At 53.8% G+C, this 16,659-nt stretch overlaps 1 protein-coding gene across 4 annotated transcripts in view; it reads right to left on the reverse strand.

The window, feature by feature from the left end:
• N (neurogenic locus Notch protein) overlaps positions 1 to 16,659 on the reverse strand; it is a 286,947-nt gene that overhangs the window by 80,882 nt on the left and 189,406 nt on the right. For all 4 annotated transcript variants that reach the window (XM_025300950.1, XM_025300949.1, XM_025300952.1 and 1 more), the window contains 2 exons: positions 12,845 to 13,201; positions 9,594 to 9,749 (listed from right to left, as the gene is read on the reverse strand). In XM_025300950.1, coding sequence (XP_025156735.1) covers positions 9,594 to 9,749; positions 12,845 to 13,201 — 513 coding nt within the window. The remainder of the gene's footprint in view (positions 1 to 9,593; positions 9,750 to 12,844; positions 13,202 to 16,659) is intronic.

Raw genomic sequence — 16,659 nt, forward strand, 5'->3', positions numbered from 1 at the left:
CGGCACGACGACGAACGGACTCGAGGAGTGCGGAGAGGAAGGAACGATCGTGGAGGCGGATTTCGTTGCGCGTTACCGTATTTGCATCCGCGCGCAATCCGATCGTCCGCTGGATTTTCACAGAGTCGTTCGAAAATGGAGAGAGAAATGTCACGCAGTCGCCGGGAAAAGCGATAATAAAAAGCGCGACATATACGAATAAAAAAATATACATGTACGCACAAAGCATGTATAAATAAAATATAAATCAAATAAAAGACAAATAAAAAAGTACACCAATATGATTTATAATTCTTTTTTACTTTATTTTCCTATTTATTGCACGAGAATCTTCTTACTCGTTATACTATTGTCTCAACTACTGTACACCAAAGGAGTACCAGACCAGATATATTATTAATAAATAAATAGATAAATAAATAATGCGAGAAGAAATTCCGCTCTTAGTAACTCGCTAACGGGTGCAAAAATGCCGCAAACAGGTGAACGATACAATTTGCGTTTGCCGGGGAAAATCAGTGCTCGCGGTCTACAATCAACGAGGGACCGTCAAGGATCCTCCGACATCCTGCCGACCGGCACCCCTTCGCGCGATGAAGGATTTCAAGCGTTTCGACCCCGCTCGGAGCACCGACGATGTAACTCAACACCGGACGACGAGGCTGGCCGCTTCGTTTGCGGTGGTCTCTCGCCGCGACTGGCCCGGCGACGTTTTCAGAAATCCAGCGTAAATATTTATAAACCGGGAGAAAGAGGAGAAGGCGCGCCGGCGCGGCGGTCGCCGGACGACGACGGTCTCCGTCGGCTGAATTATACGCGAGGAAATATCGCGGCAGTGCTGGCGGCAAAGGAAAAGGAAAAGGACTGCCCCTCACCCTCCACCCCCGAACCGTCGCGCGAGGAGCGGATCCACCGCGACGGAATATTCGTTACCGCGGAGACGCGCAAACGCGTTGTACCGAACCGCTCAGTCCAACCAAGTTTCAACTCCATTCACTCACGGACTCGAGCTCAGCTTAAGTTTCAATGGACCTTGGCGGAAACGAGAACACCGAGAATATCGCGCGTATGGATTAACGCGGCGCGTTAAGGCTCTTAATGCGACGCTCTCTTTTTCTCTCTCTCCCACTCTCTCTCTCTCTCTCTCTCTCTCTCTCTCTCTCTCTCTCTCCCCCCCTCTCTCTCCCTCGGCTTACAGCTGCTCCGCGGTGCGCAAGTTACTCGCGAGAAAACGACAAGGAAGAAAGAAACGAAGAAAGAAGTCCGTCCCCGAGCATTAATTAAACTGTCCGCGTAACACGCGGCCGCGCATTAAGAGGGTGGCGACTCGGCCGGACGAGGGTGGCTCCAATTATATCGAAATCCACTTCGCTCCCCGACTTAATAAACCTGCCGATTAAACGGGCTCCCCTCTCTCTCTCTCTCTCTCTCCCTCGTTCGGCGAGAGTCGACATTCCTCTCGAAAACTGGAATAATTAAAGGGCGATCGCGGCGAGAGGAGTCGTGATTTCCCTGACTTGGCGCGATACAGACTCTCGAGAGCGCGCCGTTATCTCGACTTATCGCGGAACAGCCGCGCGGAGGCTGCATTAAAAGAAGATCTCCTACGGCCTCGCCGCGAGTCGCGCATGTTCGTCCGTCCGTCCGTCCGTTCGGCGTTGCGCAGCTCTTAAGTTATTATTCCAAGTACAAGCGCGGCCGCGGGCGTGCGGCCGAGGGTGGCGATAAGTGCACGTTTCCGATGGAAAAAAAGATGGAAGGAGATAGAGAGAGAGAGAAAGAGAGGTAGGAGGGGGGAGGAGAGCGAGCAAGAGGAGAAAAATGAACGGATCGCGAAAACGACGCGGCCAACCGATCCCGTCGAAAGATCCGCCTTGACGCCGGAGAACAGCCGATAATTATGCCCGGTGGCCATTAATAAACTAATCCTCGAGGATTTCTAAGAGGCCATCGGGAGCGGAGTGCCCTGTCGCTTTATCAGCCTTCGGAATCTCCAAGTGCCCAGGGCAATCGTCAGAGGAAGAGACGGATGATGGGGAGGCGATGGTGGGTCGCCGGTGGGGGAGGGGGGAGGTGCGCGGTCGATCCACAGGGTTTAATGACTTGTAGTATCAAACGGCCGGGAGGAGAAAAAAGGGGGATAAATGAGATGAGGTGGGTCCGAAGTCCCGGCTAATCACCGGCGGTATTAACGCGCGCGCGAGCGCGAGCGCGCACGAGCGAGTTGTACAAAGAATGCGACGAAAATCACATTTGGTAAGCGCTTTCTCGATGACGATGACGACGACGACGACTCACGGAGCTCGAAAAGAATGCGCGGTATCCGGCGTTAATTGAATCACCCTCGCCTTCGCGAGGAAGCGCATAACTTGGATATTTCACTTGGAAACTTAATCGGAAACTGAGAACTGGGCGTACTTTAAACGAAACGAAGCGTCAGAACGCGCTATGTGTATGTGTGTTCGAAATGTTTTAGAGAAGTTAAATGTCCCGCCTCTCGAGCGGATTCTTTCGCTCGAATCGAATCTAAGAGGGCAAACGGCTAAGAACGAGCCGCGCGATCGAGATTAGATACTTACGAGGAAAAATATCCTCATTATCCGATACCGGGAATACTTCGAGTATCTGCAAAGCGGCCACTCGACCAAGCGCGGTCCCCTAATTGTCTCCAGCAGCGATACACAAGCACGCACGCACGCACGCAAGATACGCTCTCCGTTTTCTCGCGAGGAATGTTCTCAGGGCGGCGATTTTTCGAGGAGCCGCCACCACCAACGGAAGCGATAAATCGATAATAACGACGCGACTTGATCGCGAGTCCACGGGCGAAAACTCAAGAAGAACATGCGCGCGGAGCGGAGCGGCGCGCGGAACCGGGCCTTATGGCCAAAGGGTAGTTCGCCCTTCATCATCGCCGACACGAACGTGACAGAGAGCCATGTGCGCGGCGCGGCGCGGTAATTTATCGATAATTTCTCGAATCGCGCGTCCTTCGCCGCGGTGAATAATCGTACGCCCCCGAAGCGAGAGAAAGAGAGGCAAGGAGAGAAGGAGAAGGAAGGAGAGAGAGAGAGGGAGAGAGAGAGAGAGGAGCGCGCGTCCTCTCAGCGGAGGGAACGAGGAGCTGTCTTTGAGTAATGTCTTCCTAATTACGATGGCCGTGCAAAGCGCGACGACGACGGCGACAGCGAGGCAGGCATCAAACGGTCATCATCGCGCGTCCTGATTCGCCCTCGTCGCTCGGAGCCCTCGTGGGCGTAAAAAGAGCGTCTAACGGTCGAAATCAAACGCGCCTCGAAAGCGCGCTACCTGGCAACACTAGAGCGGACCGTGGAGAGCGCGGATGATAAATGCCGGCGACGCACGCGATTCGGTATTTTTAACGTCTATCTCGGGGCGATCACGCCGGCGAGTTTCGTGCGTGGCCCGCGCGCGGCGACAAGGGCGCGAGGGAAAACGGAGGGGAAGCGGAGCGTCTCCTTCTCCGAGACGAGAAGAGAAGAAACGGGGAGCGCGCGTGCATCTCTCGGAGGACTCTCACGCGCGCGCGTTTCGTCGCGCTGCCGTTACAAACGGATCTTACCGGCGGACGCGTTTCGGATCGCGTGATTGCGTGAAGCCGACGCGCGATGTCTAATTACCGAGAGTCCACGAGTATCACCTGCGCGCGCCGAGGCGCTTACGGCGCGGGCGCCGGGGAAATGAACGAGCGAGGCGAACGAGCCGATTGTTGACGCTCACCACCGAAATCCAATTAATTCCGTGACGGTTGATTAACGAACGCGCGGCCGCTAATGCGAGGAGGATGTCCGCCGCGTGCGCGCAACGGGACGCGCGGCCGCTCGTCATCGTCCGGGAGATAGATAGAGAGAGAGAGAGAGAGAGAGAGAGAGAGAGAAGGCGCGCGCGGGGAGGAGGAAGGCCCGCGGACACAAAAGACGCGCTTTCGATTATTAATGAAGTGTCTTTGTCCGGAACGAAACATATTAACCGACCGTACGCGCTTCTCTGCGCCGCTGCGTGTTTATTATGGCGCATTGCGAGAGAGAGAGAGAGAGAGAGGGGGGGGGACTTTACTCCGAGCGGTTTCCAGATGCTCCACCTCGTCTCCTTTCTCTCCGCCGTTTAAACGAGTTCGCATTCCTATCGTCGGTCCAGCTGCGATCCGCGGCCGATAGTCGCTTTTACTCCGCGATCGCGGCGATCCGCGCGATATCCCGCGATGCATCCCGCCTAATCCGCTGCAGTCTTCCGCGTTCTCGCTCGCGTCGTCACGCGTTACCCGTGGATTCAGCGATTCGGAGAGACGCGCGCGCGCTTCGATCGGCGAGGCCGCTTCCGAGATGCGGTTACTTTTAATATCTCGTTGGGGATCTGCAGGGAAATTAACGCGGATCTCGCTCGGTGCTAAACCGCAAGCGAGCCTCGATAACTTTCGCAAACGGACAGCAAGGGTGATCGGCTCGCGCCGATCGATCTGCCTTGCTGATGCTGATTGCAAGATAAATTCCACGCGGCGAGGAAGACGTGATGACGTCGCGCACGCGATGCGCCGGCGCGACCGCTCGCGTTCCTTCTCGAGACGCGACCGTTTGCCAAAAATATTTATATCAGGGAGAGGATTTTTGTATTGTTAAATCTTCTTGCTAAGAGATAAAAAATGAAACGACCTCGCGCTTGAGGGCTGTCGAAACGCCCGGCGAGATTCTACTTCTCTATGCTCCTCCTTCGTTTTCTTCCTACTTCCCCCCCCTCCCTCCCCCGCCCTTTCTTTCCCTCCGTTAATAATGACGGTTGAGCGTTACTGACGACAAAGGATCTCAAAAGCCGCGCTGCGAGTCGAATCGAGAGCTCGCCGATGATATCGGTGGATAAAGCTTCCTCGCCGCGAGGGGGAAACCGCCGAGGTGTGTGGCTTCGTGCCGCGCTCGATTCTCGGCCGGACTATTAATTAACCCGCGACTACTGCCTGTCCACTGGTTAATTACAAACCCATTACCTACGCGTATTACGCCGCCGAACGGCCGCTTAATCCGGCCGGCGATGCACCTTCGACTGACACACTCGCGATGCGCACTCGCTCGCGTCGTAACGAGAGAAAAACCCCTAACAAAGGAAGCAGCGTGCGTTAGCCAGCCGTCAGACATCGATAATTATCGATCTGTCGCGGGTACCTAAGAAGAGCGCGAAACTCCGATAACGAAAAGGAAAAACTCACAAATAATTCCCTTACGCGCGGAATGACGACAGGAGAATCAATCGACGCTCGCGTTTCCAATTTCGCAGCGTCGCCGCGCCGCCGATCGCCGAGAGGCACCGCCGACTGCAAGGCAATCTGGCGCGCAAATCCGCACGTATTCACGCGCGTGCGCGAGCGCCAAGTTCGATGCGTGGAACGATCGCGCCGAAAAAGAGTCTCGATAAATTCTCGCACGGCCATTAATTATCGCCGCGGAATTATTAATAATCGCCGGCGTCTTGACAGTGGGACTCCCTCGCGATACATCACGCAGGACCCTCCAATCATAGGTCACATATCACATTCGTTCGGCGCCGAGGGAGAAAGAGAGTGAGAGAGAGAGAGAGAGAGAGAGAGAGAGGCGAGGGGGAAGAGGAACGGCTTACGAATGACAAGTTTGCCCGCAGCTACGCGATCGGGAGAGAAAAGAAGGAGAGAAAATTGGATACATCGCGGCGCGGCCATTAAGGACCGTCGCTCGCTCGCATGCGTGTGTGTGTGTGTGTGTGTGTGTGTGTGTGCGTGTACTCTCCACCCCCCTGGCGATAAACAATTAACAGTGCGATGCCGTGAGATCTGGATCGCGCGCGTGTCCGCGGCGGTGGCCGCGCGCGATGTCGTCGTCTCCTGGGCGCGTTTTCGGCGCGACGACGACAACGACGACGACGACGACGACGCACCGGGTCTGCCGCGCGCACACCTCCTCTTCGCGAGATGTTAAATCATCGGGGCGTGGCGAATCGCGGAAATTACACGTTCCATTATGGCGCCGCGCGACGACGGAAAATCTGTGTCACTCCGGACACCTTTGCTGAATGCTGAATTACGGGGGCGTGCAACGAGCCTGATAAATTATACATTCCGCTGTCGCGCGCGACGTCCACCACGCCGCTGCGGGATATTTTTTTCCTGCAGAATATTGAATTATGGCTGGCGCGTAACGGGCCAGCAATGACCGAATTACGCGCAGAGATACTTTAAATTGCGATAAATAATTAAAGGGGCGCACACAGAGGGGGAAACGGAGAAAGGGAGCTGCGACCGGGTGGACGTTTCGTAGTTGCACGCGGAACGCGCGCGTGATCGTCCGAGGAAACCGCAGCGGCTAATTTTCATTATTACACTGTACTGTTACGAGCTCATAACATATGTTGATTAAAACTGCCGGACGGGCGATATATCGATCACGGGAGGCTCGATGACGAGAATGACGACGGGACGACGATGCGCGATGAGCGAGCGCGAGCGAGAGCGAGAGCGAGAGAAAGGAAGGAGGAAAGGGGACCCGGCACACGATAAATGACGCGGCGCGCGGATCCAGCGCCGAATTAATCGATCGTAATCGATCGATCGCCGTCCGCCAATCTGCTGCCCCGTGTGGGTTTTCAATTTGCTCGGACCGTGGGGGCCTCCGTACACTCGGAACGCGCACATTAATCCCGCGATTACTATACCTCCGCGCCCCTCTCCCTCCTCGAGAGAACCGCGAGCACGCGGATCTTGCCGTTATCTCGAGTGAAAAATCTGTTTGCGCGCGCGAGCGCGATATCGATCCCGACGCGTGTTTCGCCTCTTCTTCCGCGCGCGATCGTTCGCCGCCGAGGAGGATTCCGGCATTCTTCTGATCCGACCGCGATTAAGATCACACGGTGACGCGCGTCGACGTGTCGTACTTTCTCTCTCCGGATGATTTATATTTTCGTACCTCGCGCGTGTCTGTCGAGTGTACTTTTTAGACTTTTCTTACGTAAGGCTGAAGCCGCGCGCTTGAGCCGAGGGAGGAGATACGCGAGCGGTCGCGTTGGCGCACCGCGTGCGCCATCGTGCACCTTTCAAGCAAACTTTTTTTCTCAAACTACGACATCGAGCGCGGTGCGGCGCAGCGCGAGATCGCGAGTTGGAGATTCGCGAGAAGAAATGTCGGCTGTCACGCGCCACGTGACGACGCTTTTCCCGTGACACCGGGCGTGACACTTTCGACGGCGGGGGGCATTTTTCGACTCGGAATTGTGACAGATTCTAATCCGGCCGCAAACTGTTCCGCCGCGAAAGAGTTCCTTTCTCACGATCCCGGAGCTACTTTTCAGCGCGAGACGCCTGAACGCGACATTCGTATCATCAATTCGCCATTAAGTAAAATGTACGCCTAAACGCCGCGCCACGGTGATCCTCCGGAGCGATGGAGCGTAATGACGATCACTCCCACCGGAACTCGTTTTTGCCGGCTCGTCGGCCGGCAACAGTTGATCGATGATGGACCAAAATCGAGAGACGTATGGCGATCGCCGTGATCGCGACGTGAAATTCGGCTCCCGTTTTTACTCGCGGGACCATTAACGATGCTAACGAAGGATACTCTCTCGACTCGCCGGTCTCTCTTCCCCCTCCCCGCCCTTCTCGTTGTCTTTCCTCCTTTCTTCGGACAGGAGGGAAGAAAGAGAGAGAGAGAGAGAGAGAAAAAGAGCCGTTCGCGTGTCCTCGATTGGCTCGCAATTACCATACTGCCCACGCTGATGCAGCGATGTTAACACGCACGGGTCGCGCGAAGATGGAGGGAGGGACACAAACACGCGTGATCAGAGGGAAATATTACGGAGCGCGATGACCTCTCTCCCCGGAGAGTGTCGCTCGAGCGGCGGCCGTTATCGCCTCCTCCTCGAGACTCTTCCGAGCGCGACGACGGACGAGGTAACCGCGCGCGAAAGAAGCGTGTCCGAGTGGAGACGAACGGAGGAGAAAGACGCGACGTGTCAATCCTTGCACTTTTTCGTCCTTCCCACCCCCGCCGCCGTTTCCTTCCTCCTCAGCCGAGTACCGCGGACGCACATCTGTCTCAATTCAATTAACCGCGACTGTGACACGGAGGAACGTTGCGAGGAACTCTCTCAGCGGCGAAGCAGCCGAGCGTCGCTTTTACTTACGTTTATTTACACTAATCTACGTTTATTTGCTATACTAATCTACCTTTACTTCTCAACCAAGCGCGCGCCATCTTCCTCGTGGATCCGACTAAGAGAGACGCGGCGTTTAATCTAAATATAACTCGCGCGCGCGCTTCGCGACTTTATCGCCGTTCAGCCTCGCGGATTCCCACACAGCCCAGACCGACGCGCGAGAGTATCGGCGATCGTATTTTTCAGGCGGATGTATGGCGCGCGCGGGGGGATAAGACGCGATTTGCCGCTTCAATGACTCGCCGGTGAATTTTCCCGGGCTGTCAGTCGAAAAGGCCGCGATTTATGATTTCCCGCGAACGACTTTAATGCACCGACTAGTCTCTCTCTCTCTCTCTCTCTCTCTCTCGCCGGCGCCCCGCGATAATATCTGTCCGATAACCGTGTCCCTCCTCTCCTCTCCCCTCCTCTCCAACCCATCGCGCGCGATTTTCTCTGCGTTCTTGAATCGAGCCCCGTCATTAATAACTACGCTACGGAGCGGCCTCTCGCCGCGCGAGAGGCTCATTACTTTCGATTTGTACGGAGATTACTTTCGAAACGGATTATAATAGCGGCCGAAACGGACACGGACGAACGGCCGGCCGGTCTCTCTCTCTCTCTCTCTCTCTCTCTCTCTCTCTCTCTCTCTCTCTCTCTCTCTCTCTCTCTCTCTCTCTCTCTCTCTCTCTCTCTCTCTCTCTCTCTCTCTCTCTCTCTCTCTCTCTCTCTCTCTCTCTCTCTCTCTCCCTCTCTCTCTCTTTCTCTCTCTAAGTGGCGATTCTCAAAATCAAGCGGCGCATTAAGCGGCCGATACGATTCAGCGACGGTCGATCAGGGCGACTTCGGCCGAATTTATCCGCGGCTTGACCGGCGATTATACGCGAAGCTTGTAATCCAGTGGGATTTCCCGCTTTGCATAAAAACGGTCGTTTAATTCGCTCCTTCGCAATTCCCTTAAATACGAAGGTCCGCGGAAATACGGATAATACGGGAACAAGCGGAGAGTTTGCGTGCGCCGCCGGACGCAAGTACGAGCGACGGAAACGACGCAAGAAACATTTCACGGAAGCAGCGTGCACCGCTGCAAAAAAGCAGGTCGAATCACGGTGAACGGACAATTTTACTCCAACAACTCCGACAACTCGAATCGAATATGAAGCGGAATAATTAGCGGATAAATGTTACTAATGAGATTAAAGAAGATGCCGAAAAAATAGCCCACGCTCTTCGCAAACGCGCGAAAGAAGAAGAGAGCGAGCGATCCAGTTGTTTCGATAAGAAATCGAATGCACAGCGCAGGTGTATGTTAGGTTATGTTAGGTTAGGTTAGGTCAAGTCGGCGAGACGCGCGTCGCACATCTTCGACAGCGCAAACCGTGCGATGCATGCACGCGTGAAGGAGAAAAAATAGAGCTCACCTTGCTCGCACTCGTCAATGTCCTCGGAGCAGTCCAGTCCTTTGTATCCGGTGGCGCAGGAGCAGGTGAAGGAGCCGTTGATAGGGCTGGTGTCGCAGATCGCGCCCTCATGACATGGATTCGACGTGCAAGCGTCGTCGAGATGGCAAAGGAGTCCTGCGACACAAACGCGAGAGTTCCTTCGTCAGTCGATTTCTCACGCGACACTTCGCACACTCACACGCGCGTATGTGTACGTTCGCTGAAATTATGGAATAATCCCGATAATTTGCGCGGAAGTTTTTTTCGCCACGAACGAATGAACCTTTGTGTGCGGCGAATCGCGTTGCTTCGACGCGCGACCGACCGGCGAGCCACACACGCGATGTAAAGCGCCATCTCTGTAAACTATAAAATAATTCGCCAGGGGTGACGTCGGAATTTCACGCGGATTTTGCCGCGACTTCGTGTCGCCTCTTCGGCGCGTGACGACAAAATGACATTCAACAAGTCGCGCGCGCGCGCGCGCGGATAAAAACGTGTTTACATTCGCGATCGTACTACGCGCTTCACTGATCACAAATACTACACTAATACACGTAACGGCATTCAATTGGTGAGAATACTGCACGAAAACGTGAAAATATTTAACTCGCCGTTTATCTTCCCAACCAAGTGACTAAACTAAGGTCCCAATGGGGTCTCGGACACGTCCGAACTTTGAGAAAAAAATTTACTATTTATTTCAACAATGAATGAAAGTAACAATTATTGTAAAGAACAAAAAAAAACTCCAATATTTGACGATTACTTGGAAAAAAATATCCAATACTTGATGTTAACTTTTGTGCTAAAATAAAAATTAATTAAATAAGTATGCACGTATAGTTTGGCAAAATAATGGTCAATCGTTAATAAATTCATTAAGAGATACCATTTATATTTATATTATTCCTCGTTAACCCCGAATCTTAAGTTTTCGAATAAATGTAAATATTTATATCGAAACTATTATTAATGTTATATATTGTATTGTTTGTAACGACGTTTTTAAACATCCGGTTACTGGGACATTTACCTTGCTCGGCAACGAATAAGCGCGTGGATTTTTATCTCTTTTTAGTATTATCAGTTTTCAGAGCGGAGGGCATCGTATTATCACGCGGAAAGATTCGCGGAAAGATTTGGGATTTTTCTCGACGTATAAAACCGACGTGAAATTCAGCCGCGATGCGCTTCGCAGAGCCTTGCAAAAGATCTCTCTATCATCGTTCATCAGCGCGATAACAATCACGCTCGATGGCGGGCATGTAGAATATCATCGAACACGCCGTGCACCTCCCTCCCTCCCTCCCTCCCTCCGAGCCGGGCGCAGCGAATTATGCGGCCGTACAAATTATTGCAAGGCGAGTTGAGGAAATTGCCGCGGCATCGTAAACACCCCTGCCCCCGCGGAAGGACAATATAAAATCGAGAAAGCCAACGCGCCGGAGGACGTAATTTTCCCTGGGAAGCGGCTCGCGTGTATCGAGGCGAACTTTTCTTTACGAGGCCCGATAACGGTACGGGAGTCCCCGGGATATTCATATATAAAGCAGAGTAAGTGCATGCAGACGCACGAGCGTGCACCCGCGAGTAACTGTAACTATATCTCTAACGCGAACTCTGAAAGCACGCCCGAAGGCGGCGCAGGAACGAGGGGGCCCATTACACGCGTTCGTGTGCACCGCGGGTCCGTTATAACTCCTGCGAACTCTCTTCCTTCCTCAACCGTCCTAAAAAGACGGTAGCCTCTCTACTCGCGGAATATCACGCACTCGTTCTCGTTCGTCCTGGAGCGGACGCGCGCGCGCGCGCAGGACATTCTTTGACGGCCAATTCGCGATTTTTCAGCGACAGGAGCATCGCAACAGCAACATCGCGATGTTGTGCTCGACGAGAGAAATTTATCGACCGAAATCTTTTACCGAAGCCACCTTTTCACGAGACGTGGCCGTGCGAGACCTGCAAATTTAGATTTCCCACCAGGTCGCTCGCTATCTCGTGTTTTGGACGAGACGACAATTATTCCCCGCTTGTCTCGACATCATTCGAACGAAATCATTTTTATTTGATTTCACTTTTATTTTATCCGGCAAAAAACAGGCGAACGGTCCTCCGCGGAAGGAGCCTGCCCGCGCTCGCGCGTTCTCATCGAACTCCACGGTTCCGCGAATCGTCGGGGATCGCCGCTGGTCGACGCGAAAGCTCGGTTCCGGGGAATCGCGATGCGGTGGCGTGGCGTGGCGACAAAAGAAGAGAGAGAGAGAGAGAGAGAGAGAGAGAGAAGGAGAGAAATATACCTGTATTTGGCGATTGGCGGAGGATCGATCTGAAAACGGTTCACCTCGCGACTGCTCCGCCGAGTGACCGGCGAAGGAAGGAGAGTAAGGACAGAAACTCGTTTCCAAGTCGCCAAGGTCGACACACGGCGAAGCCGGGGCGCCCGGGGAGTCCGCGGAATCTCGAGATTCCGAAGGACCCGTTCTCTCTCTCTCTCTCTCTCTCTCCCCCCCTCTCTCTCTACGTAGCGCTCTTGTAGTAAGCGCGTCGTACTGGTCGCACGTGTGCAGATGCACCTGCCGATGCATTTCGCGGCGCGAGTCGCGAGTCTTATTCCCGGCCATACTCGGCGTCGAGTTAATCACCCCGCGGATGCGCGACCTCGCCGAGGCGAGCCGGGGAAGGAGGACATGTCTTAGCGTCTGTCTCTTTCCCCTCTATCCTCTTCCTATCAAACGCAATCGGGGAATCGCAGGCTTCCGTCACATTTCCCGATCGATACCGCGCCGAATCGCAGCGCAACGAGCAGCGGGCATCGTCCCGGTGGAACGCGCGATTGATACCAACGGCAGAACGTGAAACGTGCCCTCGAGGAAGGGGCGGTTCCAGTGTCAGCGAGTCGATCCCCCCGCGGCGAACAGCTACGCCTGCGGTCGTAGCGTCCAGCACTGCATTTCCTCGAGCGTCGAGAGAAGCCGAAGAGAATCGATCCTTTTCGCGATTGAAGTGCCGTGTAATTAACATTCAAACCGCATCGTGGCGAAGCTCGGCGATTTTTGCAGCGATTCGACTCCTCTCTCCCCCGAAATCGCCACCCGAATCGCCGCGACTCGGAACCTCCCGCGAGCGAAACATTGCCTCCTCCGCTGCCGATGATCGGCGCCGTCGCTACCCTCCACCAGCACCAGCCGGGAGGGCGCAAGGGGTAAGACGAGTCTCAAGTCACTTACCGGTCTTGCCGTATGTGCACTGGCAGTAGAAGCTGCCGACGCGGTCGATGCAGGTAGCGCCGTTGAAGCAGGCGGCACCTGCACAGTCATCGATGTTGACGCTGCAGTCGGGCCCGGTCCAGCCGTTGACGCAGATGCACGAATAGCTGCCGTGTGAATTCGTGCACGTAGCGCCGTTGTGGCACAAGGACGGCCGCACGGAGCACTCGTCCACGTCGAGCTCGCATTGCGTGCCCGTGAAGGCCGGCGGACACAGGCAGGAGTACTCGTTCACCCGGTCCATGCAAGTGGCACCATTCTGGCAGAGGTTGCCCGGGCAGTCGTCGATGTTCTCCTGGCATTGGTCCCCTCGGAATCCTGGAACAGCGAGAGATCGCGGGCTTGAGTTAATTCGGGTTTTCCTTGGACAGACGCTGGCGCGCCGAGAGGAAGAGGTCGATCGAATTTTCACTCGCGACGAGCGAGACCACGGCCGAACGGCCTTGAGAAAGATGAAACTTTTCAGTTAGAAACTGAACTCTGCGAGTTCGGTTCTCTCCAGTCGGAGATCCTGTCTTCTCGTCGTCGCGTTAATCGACCGATTCTTCGTGTTTGTACACGAGATGTTGATTTCAGGCTATTCATCTATCGTCGCGCGGCGCGCCTCGTGAATGTAAAGTTTGCCTAATCATAAAAATGAAAGGAATTTCCAGGGCCAACATGTGCGAGCGTGTTGTCCTTGTCTGTGCAAATTGCGTCGACTGTCAGGACTCTGCGGACGCGGTATATTTTACACACACCAGCGTTGTCGGTGGCTGATGTATGAGCAATGCCCGATTAAAAATTTTGATCAGGTTCTCATAATATCGATAAGGACCTAATAGGGTGAATGAAAGGTAATCCTAAGTAAATCAGTTCTTATAATATCCTAACGACAAGTGAGTAAGGAAGACCTTTATAAGGTTATAATGATTGGGTCCACATTAGGACCTTAATGCATCAACTTAGTGTATGATATAATATGATTTAGTTAATCAGGTCCTTGTCGGGATCTTATTCATTCAGTATCTAATATGATTTGCATTATCAAGTTTTAACAAAACAATTTTTGGGTATCATTTCCAAATATAAAGATGTTTGCATTGAAAAAACACTTCAGATCACTTGGATATATATTTGTAAAATGCTTTAGAAATTATCCTTTTTTAGCAGTCAATAAATAGTTGTAAAATTAACGTGACATGCAACTTTTCTCTTTAACGGTACTTTGTGCCTTGTCACCTTGTGATACTTTATGATCTTATGATATTCATTTCATGTTTCTTTTCCGAAACATTTTACAAGTATGCTCGAGCGATCTAAAATATTATTTCATGCAAATATCTCTTTATTTGGAAATGACGTGAAAGAATTTTCAGCGTGTCATTTCTTATTTCTAATGTCATCATCCAATATAGCCGTGGCGAGTAATCAGGAGCCATAATTTGAAAAAAAAAAAAAACCGTAATAAGAATTCCATAAAGTAACTCAATAAGGACCTGACTATGAATCCTTACTAAGATCCTGATGTCCACCCTGCGTTACATGACTTACTAGGACCCGATAGTATTACCTTATTGGAATCTGATGTCCAAATGAGGTTAACCTGATCAGGACCATGAGATAAATTTCTAGTTGGGTAGGGGCAAGAGATTGATAATCAAAGTCCCGGAGCGAGTCTCGCAAGCAAGCAAGTTACGCAGTCACTATATATTACAGCGCGCTCTTATTGACGTAAATTGCAACAATCGTGATAGCAAAACTCAGCCGAAGGATAATGATCGCAAGGCGATGCGCCGTTACCGAGGCAATTAAACCATCCTCGGCCGGGCCGGTGCGCTTCACGATCATTCTCTCTAATTCTCTAATTCGTTTTTATCGCTCAGCCGCGCGGTCGCGGCCGAGCGATTTGCATGGCAACGAACGGGCAATCACGGCGCAATTAATGATCAGCAGCGCGAATCGAAGCGTCGATATTTTCCAATCCGCGCTCTCAACGCGGCGGCAAGGGTAGCAGCGACGGGAACAGGAGGAGGAGGAGGAGGGGGAGGAGGGGGAGGACCGAGCGGACGACGAACGGCCGGCGCGAGAAAAGGGAAAAAAAGGACGCGCGCACGCGCGATCTTTCTCGTTACAGCGCGTCGGCAGGATGATGATCGTGCGGTGGTTATAAAGAGAACTCATTACCGCAACACGTCGCACCGGGCCGGCGCGAGCGGGCTGCGTCGTCGTGCGTGTTCGTCGGCGTGAAAAATCGAAAACGGCGGATCGACGCGCCGGTCGTGTCGGAGCGACGCGCGACGGTCGGTTTTACCCGGCACTAACTATGAGCTCACGCTTCGATCGATTCGACGCCGAGCGGGAAGACGAGACGAGAAGAAGAAAAAGAGAAGAAGAAGAGATCGCGGCGGGCCCGACACGCCGCTGGGGAGCGCGAAGAGGCGCGCATCGACATGGCCACCGACGGCCGTGAAATCGACGCCGGCGACGGCGCCGGCGATGGCGACGGCGACGGCGACGGCGACGGCGAGGAGCTGCGAGGACGCCGATTCGCGCCGACGTCGTGTCCGGCGAAGAAACGCTGAGCAAACAGCGGCGGAAACGCGCCAGCGGCCGCGTCGTGCGCCAAGCTTTTTGCCCGACGCGAACGCGCAGTTCCGGCGAGAGAGCGAGTGCGGAATGATATCGGCCGCTGCACGGAGCGGAGTAGAAACGCGTGTTCTGCCTTCTTTCGGGCCGATCGTGGAGCTCGTTAATTCCTACGCGCGCGACCCGCTGCGCTGTGTTGTTACCGCGATGCCATGTCGTCGAATAGGAACTCGAGTTTCTGGACATGGAGAACCGCCCAGTCGACGTGCCCTTGAACCCCGGAGAGAGGCGCGCGCGCGAGAGAGACAGAAAGAGAGAGAGAGAGAGAGAGAGAGAGAGAGAGAGACAGACAGACAGAGAGAGAGAGAGAGAGAGAGAGAGACAGAGAGAGAGAGAGAGAGAGCGAGAGAAGACGGACGAATGGAGATCGGCGGATCGGTCGAATCGACGTTGCATGACGCTCGATTATCCGCACATCATGGAGAGCTTTCTTCTTTTTCGTCGCACTCGTTTTCTGCTCCCGTTGAACCCGGGCAAAACAAACATACGGACGGACGCGCGACGGCGAATGGATTCGCGACGGTTCGTCGCGACCTCAAAGGATTCGATTACGCGTGCATCTCTCGCTACCGCGAGAGCTTTCCTCCTTCTCATTCCGACTCATTGTCCGTCTACGTCTCGAAATTTACATTCCGCGTCTTCGAGATCGGTGAATCGTGACGACCGCGTTGCCGCGGAGGCGCTCTGACTTCGAAGTCGGAATTACAAACTCAAATGGCTCCGAGTCGAGGGAGCTCTTCTTCCCTCCGAGTCATCCGGTGATTACGATTTTCGCTCGATCCCGATATCGTCGTTGTCGGCTCTCGCTCGTCTCTCCATTTCATTCGCACAAGTTTCGAAAATATCGCATAAATGAAGATAGAAGATATCCAAGCAGCGGCAGCTCTGCCCGGCTCCCGCCCGGCTCGGCTAATTCCGTGGCGGGACTGATTCCACGGCGCGTCTCAAAGTTCATTTTTAATTAAGACGTCTTACGTCGCGTCGGGGGGGGGGTGAAGTTCGCGCACGCGAGGGAGCCACGCGGGTGGACGCGCCGTGCCGTGCCGTGCCGTGCCGTGCCGTGCGATCGCTCGATCTCCGAGCCGCCGTGAGTGCCACCGATAACGAGAACGTGGAGGAACAAACGAGCAACACACGCACAGCGCATG

The sequence above is a fragment of the Harpegnathos saltator genome, unplaced genomic scaffold, assembly GCF_003227715.2.
Source record: "Harpegnathos saltator strain DR-91 unplaced genomic scaffold, Hsal_v8.6 scaffold393, whole genome shotgun sequence".
Classification (NCBI taxonomy): Eukaryota; Metazoa; Arthropoda; class Insecta; order Hymenoptera; family Formicidae; genus Harpegnathos; species Harpegnathos saltator.